A 10,501-nucleotide genomic window follows, 5' to 3' on the forward strand; every position below is an offset into this window, starting at 1 on the left:
TTGTGGATGTTACACACAAAATTAATTCCCGCGATGGATGGATTTTTCTTATATTTTTATTATTTAAATTAGATCATTTCAAAGGCTTTGATTATTTGGTCATTTAAATCCATCGTAGTAAGGCTTAGGTTATTCACTGAGTTACTTGTGTCACTTTTACTTTTGGTGGATTATAGCAATGAATGACTTGAGTTAGGCCTTGCTAGGTTGTCAGTTTGAATCTTGAGCTCACCCGGGTTTTCTAATCGCCGTGTGTTACGCTAGAGAGTTCTACTTTTGTGGCGGCAAAACGACAGTAGTGTCATGTGGCAGCCGACAGTATGATTTCCCGAGGACATGCTCAAGCCAAACTCTAATGTCATCGTGTGTCCGGCTTAGACAGCATAGTTTAGCCAGAGTGTAGGTAATATGACTCTCTAATTTAGGGAGTCCGCTAGGTTAAACACAAAAATGTCGTCGTTCTTAAGAATTTTTTTTCCTTGCTTCGTATAAATTTCAAACTTGAAAAATACTAGTTGCATATTAAACTTTCTTAGGTAAAAAGCCGAAAGAGAGTATTGTTTTCGAAAAAGAAATATGACTAAATAAATATATATATTTTTTATTTTACGATTACTTTTTTTAAAAACAACTCATAATAAACACATATAGGTATAGGATTTAAACCAGGGCGAAGCTTTGTTGAGACTCCCTCACCCTCACCCACCCACCCACCCACCCACGTTTTTTTTTTTTTTTTGCTCAGTAGTGTGAACATCACCCTAACTTTTTCTAACGCTAATGTTGAAGGTCTAGGAACATATATTTTCGATTAAAATTTGTCATTGTAATCATGTGGAGACGTATGAAAATGGTAAATTAAAAGAAATCATGTGTTGCATTCTAACAAGCTTTTATATCCTAATATCATAATCACACAAACTCATCTATGCATATCAAACACAGTTCAAAACACTTCTTTCAAGACATTTTAAGAGGGATTTGAAGTATAAAAAGTTGTTTTTTTCTAATTAAACAAGATCAAAACATTACAAAAACAAGACTACAGTATCAACTACATGCAAAATAAATGTTATATGATTCGATTGACAGGGTTCTGAACCTTCTCTTGATCTTTATTCCATCGTTCAACCTCTTTTGCTAATAGACCTCTATTTTCCGTTTCTTCATCGTCGTCTTCATTTTCTGAAATTTCTTTTTGTTTTTATTAAGAAATATTCGAGGAAAATTAAAACACATTTTAATTTTACTTCTCTTTCTCTATTACATAGCAAGTGCCAGTTTATATATTTCTTATCTTTGTATATGACGAAATGTTTTCCGATTATTGCAAGAAAGCTTGCCGTCTTACCTTTTGTCATTTTTAGATGCCTACATGATTCCCAAATTGCTTGCTACATTTTACTCTAATATTAGTAACTGCTCAATATATTTATACGAATGTTCAACTATGCATCTGTCACATCATATGGGTCATATGATAAGACTAAATTGGGCATAGAAACCATGACTTTGTGGGTGATCGAATCAGTAATTTCTTTCAGTCAAAAATATCATATGTTGTATAATTTGTCCCTCACACGACCCATATGGCCAACTTCTCCATGTTATACAGCTCGAAAACCCATATAACACGTCACTGTTATCTGGATAACATGTTTGTAGTGTTTATTTCAGTCCGGTCCAAATAAGTATCGCCATTATAATAGGACGGCTTGATAAAAATATATATATCAACCATAACTCCATAAGATATCAATCTGTACGTCTCACACTACAAGTACAAGCCAGTATAATATCAACTTTTCGCCAAACCTCAGTTGTAAAAAATGAAGTCTATTGGCATTCAACCAACCAAACAAAAACGGTGTCAACTCACGAACACCACAAGAACCTTGGTCAACTTCAAAGTCCAATTTCTTGTTTTATTCTTTCACCGAGAAGGATTACGATTTAAGTGTGACTCACGGATGTAGCAAAAGATTGAAGAAGAGTTAGCGCTTGCTCCGTGATTGCCCGGTTCCTTGCTTGTCGTACCCAATCACCCACAACCTCCGCCGCTTGGCTACCTTTTAGACCGTTTTCAAGTGTTTCCGCGGCTTCCAAAAGTTTCCCATCGGCTAACAACTTTTCCACTCGGTTTATAACTGACTCGATCCCGTCACCTGAACTGTCACCTTCCTTCACCTGTAACTTGAATCATGATTAGATAATGTAATACAGTAATAATCAGCTTTTTTTTTGTTGGACATGAGTACCGGGTTAGCAGTAAACTCACGGGACCCAACAGTATAACATTGTAACAATTAGTTTGTGTTTTGATGGAGTGATATTTATTACGATTTTCCTGGCGCAGCAAAAGTGATTTTAGTTAATCTATAATATTATTACTAGAATTAAATACGATGAATAAAAACTTAATCTTTTAAAGAGCTTATAATATAAAATTTGAAAAGTTCAAAACGATATTTTGTCATATTCTGAAACTTATTACCTCAACAATATATAAGTCACAAATGTGTACGCACCTTTAGTACTGATGCAATGTAAGCCAACGAATGCGCCAAAATGCCACCGCCACCTGGAGGCATTAGACTGTAGTGTCGCAGAGTCCCTTTCAAGCCGTCAAACTGGGATTAGACAGTAGACAGAACATAAGTATAAAGTATAACCATAAGTCCATAACCTCTGATAGCTTTACAATATATCTAAAGATAGATGCATGAATATTGCAAAATTTTAAATTCAACAATGTGAGAGATCAAAAATATCATTGTACCATTCCTGCATTGCGTCAAACTTGTTTCCAATGATCAATGTAAAAAAATTAATTGCATTTTCAGTTTATAAGCATATAAAATAAACAAATATAATAAAAAAGAAGATACATTCAGCGATTAAAATAATCTAAGTTCATACATCATACATGTCTGGCATATTAAAGCAAACTAACACTGAAGAAAACATATCTTCTCTTACTATTTTATAGGTTTACAAATTACAACCACATCCAACTTGCAAAAAGCCAGAAACCTCAGCCAATGCGCGCGCTGAAGGCAAATAATCTTTGTATTGTGTGTATGATAAGAATTTAATACTGCCATATTGGACAGCAGGTTGGGTTGATTCATTAGTTCTTTTTTTTTTTCAAAAACTATGTAGTAGAATAATATTTGGCAGATACTAAAATAAAAACTGGTAATATATATATCTATGAGCAAGTAAGGCAATTAACAAAATAAAAATATACTCTCCCCAAAAAATAAATTATTCACTCAAGATGGCAACCAAAACTAAAAAAGTATGATAATCACTTTTAGCTTGTCCATTATACATGTTTAATTACAGTAAAATAGATATTTAAGGCAACTGATTTTAAGTAAAAGAAAGGTTTACCTTGTGATTTAACTGTAATATGGTATCGGTGCCTTTTTCGAGTGTCTCTTCTGGAAGAGATTCCATGACCAAACCTAATAGTGAGTCTTTATCAACTCCATCCGTGTAAGTTTTAAGGGCTTCTACTTCTTTTTGTATAGGTAGTCCTTTAGACAAAGCATCTTCAAGTGCAAGAGCACCCTGCAAAAAAAATGATAATTTCCTTAAGTTATTCCACACCAAAATAACTACAAATTATGCTAAGCATGCATTGTTAACAGTAAATATACCTAAAACAAAATATTTCACTGCTACCCGTTTATTAGAGCCACAAAAACCACCCTTTTTAAAAAAGACCTGATAGTAAACATTATGTGACATTATTTGCCTACGCCTTTGTTGCGGTTCAATCAAAACTAGAGCTGTTCTAAAAGCTCGTGGCTCGTTCAAAATCAGCCCGTTTGTAAATAAGCCAAGCCCGAGCCGGCACAATCGGTAAACGAGCAGAGCTGAGCCTGCATGGTCCTTAAACGAGCCACACCCAAACCAAGGTCGGTTTGAAATCAAACGGGCGGAGCTCGAGCCGGCACAATCGGTAAACGAGCAGAGCAGAGCTGGTACGGTCTGCAAACAAGCCAAGGTCTGACCGGCTCGTGGCTCGCTAGTTAGCTCTCTCGTTTAGAATAGAGCCCGAATTTGGGAACTCCAAGAAAGTGGGTAACTGGATGGAAATTATCAATGGAACTAAACAAATTTAAATCCTAACTAAAAACGTTCATAGAGAAAATTATATAAAAGGTGAACAAACAAACCAATGCAAGCTTGTGGACAGAATGGCTTTGGCGCGCCTCTTCAGATCGAGCATAGAATGCCATGCATAAAGCATTTATCTACATAGTACACCAAACATATTGTGATTAGTTTCCTCAAAACACAACTAAACCAACTTCAAATGATGATGTCATACATTGAGATTTGCTTCCTCCAGTTTTTCAATTTGAGATGCTTTCTCCTTCGCAATTGCTGCAAGCAATTCAGCTTTTGTCAAATCCTTCAACTTATTCAATTCCATTTCTGTTTCAGCCTCCTGAAAATTTTAAGATTAACAAACTCCATAACTGCTATTTAGATTACAAAATTGTTGAATTATGGTCAAATAGTGGTCAACCGTCACCCACCTTTCTTTCAATCTCCAATCTGAACTCCTCTTCTAACTTTTCTTGAAGTGATTTGATAGCAGCAGCCGCTTTTAGCTTTTCTTTATGTAACTCCTACAAATAGGTTTTATGTTTTCATAAGGACCGAACCAAAACAAAACTCTTGGTTTGGTTTGCTATCGGTATTGCACGTAACGAGAACCAAAAAAACGAATCAAACCAAATATATGGATTTTAATATGTAGTGTAACCTAACATTTTAGCCCAGATGTATAATAATCAATTAAATATTAATTAACAAAAAGATTTAGGCCCAAACTCATTATTTTGGACCATTTTCTTATCAGTCCAAAATTTTCAAGACAAATGGTAAAACCAAATCGAAACCGAAAACCAAAAAAACCAAAACCGAACGGTTTTAACCAACCTAAAAATTGACTTAGCGGTTTTTGGTCCGAATTAGCCCAAAATTGACCCATCTAAACAAAATGTACAAAACCTTATCCAAAATAGTCTCTCTTTCAGCATACATAAGTTCCCGGGCTCTGGCATCTTTTAGTTCCTTTTCATATTCCTCCTGAAATATTTTAGTCAAAAGTTAAGCAGGTAATAAAATTTGAATAATAATAATGATAATAGGTGTAGACAAAGCAAACAATTAAGTGGTAAATAATCTTGCCTTCAATAACCTCTTTTCTTCAGAAAAGACACGCGCATCTAAATCTGCCTGTCTTTTTTCAGCTGTGTGAATGGCCTCCAAAAGATCCAAAATTAAAGTTCCGTTTTTTGACACTTCATCATTACCTTCAAGAGCCGCAGCTACTTCCTTCATTTCACATCACAGGCAGTTAGTTATTCTTCTTTCTATATATTATGTCGTATTACTGTGTAAACAAGTGAACTCAAGATAGACTCGCTAAAAGCTCGAATCAAGCTGAGCTTAAACGAGCTTGAGGCTAAAAGGGATTGTTTAACACGAGCCCGAGCCTGATCTTCACTTATCGAGCTTGAGTAGGCTCAAGAGCCTAAACAAGCTCAGTATTTATGTAATATTTATTGTGTTGAATATTATTTACATAATAATAGTCATTAAACATAAAACTATAATGAAAATAACTAAATAACATATTTTATGTTATACATGAAAATTATAATAAAAAATATTCATAAAACTATAAATGTATATAAATATACTAATAAATAATGGGGCGAGCTTGAGCTTGAAAAACCTCTCATTCTCACGACTCGTAAGTTAAACTAGCCAAGCTAGAGCTCTCAAAAGTTAAACAAGCCAAGCTTTCATAAGTTAAACGAGAAGAGATCTCGTAAGTTAAACAAGCCAAGCTTGAGCTCTCGTAAGTTAAACAAGCCAAGCTTGAGCTCTCGTAAAACTCTTATAAGTTAAACGAGCCGACATTGAGCCATTGTAAGTTAAACAAGTTGAGCTCGAGCTTAAACAAGCTCAGGATCAGATTAGCTCGTTTACACCTCTATTTGGTATCTAAGTATCTAACCTTATCCAGATACGAAGACGCTGCAGCATTTTGTTCCACCTGATCTCTTACAAGGTATTCATCAAGAAGGGAATTCGGCTCTTTGGCATCATTGCTCACAACACCCTTCAAATAAAAACAAAATGAACAAAAAAACTAGCTGCAAACAATATTAAAAAAAAGAAAGAAGAAGCACCTGTGGCATATCTGTACTATCTAGCTGCTGAGGCAGCTCTGACTTCATCACACTTTCTTCAATAACCGGATCAACAACCTCATGTTGCTCTGTAGAACTCTTCACATCTTGGTCTTTTGTACTAGAATCCTCTTGAACCGGTGCTACTGAATCAACACTCGCATCATCAGAAGTTGAAATATTGTTGTCGGAAACCGCATCCGATGTTTCATTTGGCAATTCCTTTATCTCAGGCTGATCAATCTTAACGCTTTCTTCACCACGGTCAACAGTCGGACTCGTAACCTCCGACTCTTGAACATTTTGAACATCATCAACTTGTTCTGCAGTTTCACTGTTTTGCGGTTCTTCGTGAACAACCGGAACAGGCTGCGCATTAATATTACTATTATCCTTATCCGGTACTTTAGTGGTATGTTTATTATCTAAGTAACCAGTCTGGTAAGCTGCTATAACAGAAGCAGCACCTAGGGCAACAGTTCCAATGAAAACTTTGGAGACATTTGTCCCGGAATCGGACGGTTTTTCGGTCGAGTTCGGCTGAGGTGCAACAGAATATTCCTTCCTAGAAGAAAGATACCAAGGTATCTGCTACAAATGTACGAATTATTAATAAGTGTTGAACAATCTGCATTGAATCAATTAAGAGGAGTATAGAGTATAGAGCATGCCTGTGTAGTAATTCGTGGTGAAAGTCGTCCAATTGATCGACGAGAAGATAGTTGCAGTATAGACCTTCAAAATAATAAGCAAATTGAACATGTAAACCCTAATAATTATGAAGCAGTGATTAATTAATGAAACGGAAGTGAAGAGGATGGATATCTGATTAGTTTGTACCTTCGCAGCATGTCGATAAATTCACGTTATTGATATTGAAAATGGAGAGACGAACCGAGAGCGATTTAGGGCATCCGGATTCACTTTTATTATCACCGGTGTTAAAGGTTGTTAACGAGCTAATATAATCCAAATCAGGGCTAGCTCGAATGGGACTCGAACTTCATTCCGAGCTGAATTGGCTAGGCTTCAAATTAAACTTGAGATGGTATGCTTGACTGTCAGTGTATGATTTGTTGTTCATAGCTGATCGAATAAATTAATGGTAGTTTAGTCTTTATGTTTAATGTAATATGGCTCATTCGCTAGGCATGTTTAGCGAATGAGGTCCATTCATTATAGATTAAGTTCATTCGCTAAGGGATTTAGCAAATGAAGGCTCATTCGTTAATGTAATGTCCATTCGTTGAAGATGTTTAACGAATGGGAGGTCATTCTCCATGGGAAACCTTATTCGTTAGGTGTGTCTAACGAATGAGAGACCTCATTCATTAGTGATGATTAACAAATGAGGGTAGCTTATAAATAGGCATTTCCTAATGAATATGCGTAGATATCTATGCCATATTTATTCTCCGTGTAACGTTACCATGCCGAATTCTCTATAGGCTTAACTTATGTAATGTATGAACAACAACGTTAAAGTATTGTTAACGTAATCGTCTCGTGTACGTATCATGTTATGCGATTAGATCTTGCAAGAGGACCATACATTTTCTCATTGACTCAATTTGGCTCAACTTTACAATTTATTATCATAAATATCACACATATAACTTAATCATGTCGATGGATTAATTCTAAGACTTTACTTAACCAAAAAGTTGAGTAAGTCAGTTGCTTGTTATAAAGACTGAACTTGTGTTTATAGAATATATAGTCTATTCCATATTGTTTCTCCATTCATATGGACAGAGAAACAATAATAAATGTTTAACGTTAAACAAAAAGATAAATTATTTATAAGATTTCTAATGTGTTTTAACACTTGTATTTACTTAAACTATTGAACTTTATATGCATTTATATTTTTCTCATCCTTATACGATAACCTAAATTAAGCATAATTCTTTAACTTTTAAAACATTGATAACTTTTCTCCACGACATTATTATATAAAAAACAACACCATAAAATCAAGCATTTAAAAAAAATAACATAAGTATTTTCTTTTCTAAAAAAACAAACTACTTTTTTTTGCTATACTATTTTTTTAAAGAAAAAAAATGATTTTCTTTATACCTAGGTGTGTTGTGCGTATAATAAGTGTGATTATAGTCATTCGTAATTATGAAAATATGTTGTGTAATTATGATAGAAGGTGTGTAATTATCTATCTTTATGCGTAATTATGTGCATGAAAAATTGCAACATATATTGCGTGATTATGTACGTGTCAAAATGGGTTGGTGTTATTTTCAAACAAATTAGAATTAGGTGGTGTTATTTTCCAACTGATCAGAATAGGTTGATATGGCACGCACAACCCGACGTTAGTAGGCGCGTCAGGCTCGCCATGCGCGTCAACCAACATTGGAACGAACACAAACCCACATCTGTCGCATAAAGCAATATCAAACTTGTAATCAATGTCGATACACATGTAACGAAGGCACATCGACTACATAGTTGTTACCGGTACGAGCTTAACTTGACGACCATAAACGCATAATGCATCATCGGATGCGTAACCAGATTCGGTACATGGGTAACCCGCGCTTGAACGCATGAAATCTAACGTCGCCACGTGTGTTACACGACATCTGAATCGTAACCGATGTCGGTACGCATGTAACCCAACATCAAGCGCTTAACTAGTGTCGGTGTAACCCGAAGATGTTAAACGCCTTGCCAAAACCCGGTTGTCGGTCGTAAATCGTATTCGTGTAACATGCGAATTTTTTAAAATTACAAAGTATAACATTACTATACTCAAATTAAAGAGAACAAAATTCTCGTTTTTATGGTGTAGTTTCTTTTTTTAAATATTAACATATGAAATAGTTATGATCTTTTAAAAATCGTGAGGGGTGGTTGGTTTTACTTGAGGGGCCAAAAATATAATTATTGTTTATATAGTAAAAGTTGATAAAAATTGAGGGGCCAAGATGTAAGTATTGATAGAAAGACATCTTTACCCTTAAAAGTTAAGACATGCATTAAGACTTGTAAACTTAGCAATGGGTGTTAGACCTCTTTTAAGAGGTCCTTCGCTCACTCTTTATATATAGTAGAGATTATTGTTATTGTTTATGGAATCTGCAAATTTTATAAATATTTTAGCATATTTTTTTTCTTATTTCGTGTTTAAGGGTTGGAATTGGATTATGAATTTATGATTATATTTTTGAATACTTTCATCATTAAATAGATTCATTAAAATAACAAGAAAATTTTAAGTTACATATAAAAATAATAAGTGATATTATAGTGTTTTAATGTGGTGTGTTCAGTTGTGTTTCGGATTAGCGTTTTAATGTTTATTTACAAATACGAATATAAGTAGTATATCTGATGACTTAGTAACAATTGAAATAATCAGTTATCCTGACTCTGTTTTTGTAGTTGATGCTACATTAATTGTTTTTGTTTTGTTGTCTTTCATTCTGAATAATAAAAATTTTAGATTTATATATTTAATTTGAGAGTATCGAAAGAGGATAAAAAGTTACAATTAATGAATAATTCATAATTCGTTTAGAATCCAGGAGGCGATAGAGAGTTATTTTTATTACAAATGTTAATATCACTCTCATAATTGAGGCTTAAGAGAGAAAACTAAAAATCAATTTATTAAAGTTTAATTTTTCACCATTATTAAATAATGCTCTCTAACATCTAAAAGAAGTCCTCACAGACATTCAAATAGTAACGCATATTTTCCTCATCAAAATGGTGAGGGTTCAAATTATGCAGTTTGCAACTTAGTGATGTTAGTTAATATGATAGATTAGGTGCTGATAAAAAAAATACACTTTTTAAAAATCTTTAGGTGAGTTAACAAGTTAACCTGTTTATTAAACAACCCGTCTTCAGGTTGTGTTTGAATTGACCTGCTTAAGAAAAACGGGTTACCCTATCTGACCCAGCATAGTGTTGTGGAAATCACTGAACACTTATTCACTCCGTGTATTGTGTCATGCTTAACACCAGTCAGTTTCACTAAAGTTATACCGGATCATATAATAACTCATGTAACACCTTATACAGGGCATATAGACATTTTCACCTTTTCATTCAGGCCATATAAGACCTTGACCCGTGTGGCTTGACGAAAAAGTAGTGCAACCCGTATGACCGGTGAACGGTGTTGTATTGATCTACCAAGAATTGATGACTCATTGTAGATATTCAGTCCATCATACGATTATACGAAATAACTCACCAAATGCAGTTTACAAAGTAAATAACTCACCAAATAAACAAAACTTCCTCATTCA

The 10,501-nt window shown here is 34.4% G+C and overlaps 1 protein-coding gene across 1 annotated transcript; it reads right to left on the reverse strand.

Annotated features, from left to right (window-relative positions):
• Window positions 1–1,722: 1,722 nt before the first annotated feature.
• Window positions 1,723–7,154, reverse strand: LOC143576059 (MICOS complex subunit MIC60, mitochondrial-like). Its single transcript, XM_077060251.1, has 12 exons — window positions 7,062–7,154; window positions 6,893–6,956; window positions 6,222–6,809; window positions 6,047–6,151; window positions 5,212–5,358; window positions 5,032–5,109; window positions 4,554–4,646; window positions 4,343–4,462; window positions 4,188–4,265; window positions 3,397–3,576; window positions 2,529–2,630; window positions 1,723–2,187 (listed from the first exon to the last, which is right to left on the reverse strand). Exons 1-12 carry the CDS (start codon window positions 7,070–7,072, stop codon window positions 1,954–1,956), a joined length of 1,800 nt encoding a protein of 599 aa, XP_076916366.1. The 5' UTR covers window positions 7,073–7,154; the 3' UTR covers window positions 1,723–1,953.
• Window positions 7,155–10,501: the final 3,347 nt, after the last annotated feature.

Source organism: Bidens hawaiensis, unplaced genomic scaffold (genome assembly GCF_021521415.1).
Source record: "Bidens hawaiensis isolate Kalapana, Puna unplaced genomic scaffold, B.hawaiensis_p1.1 tig00027866_1, whole genome shotgun sequence".
NCBI lineage: Eukaryota > Viridiplantae > Streptophyta > Magnoliopsida > Asterales > Asteraceae > Bidens > Bidens hawaiensis.

Excerpts from the sequence above, each read along its gene's own strand:
- LOC143576059 (XM_077060251.1), bottom strand. Across the intron at positions 5,110-5,211 it reads AAGAAAAGAGGTTATTGAAG|GAGGAATATGAAAAGGAACT; the intron begins GCAAGATTATTT and ends AAAATATTTCAG. Across the intron at positions 2,631-3,396 it reads TATTACAGTTAAATCACAAG|TTTGACGGCTTGAAAGGGAC; the intron begins GTAAACCTTTCT and ends GTCTAATCCCAG.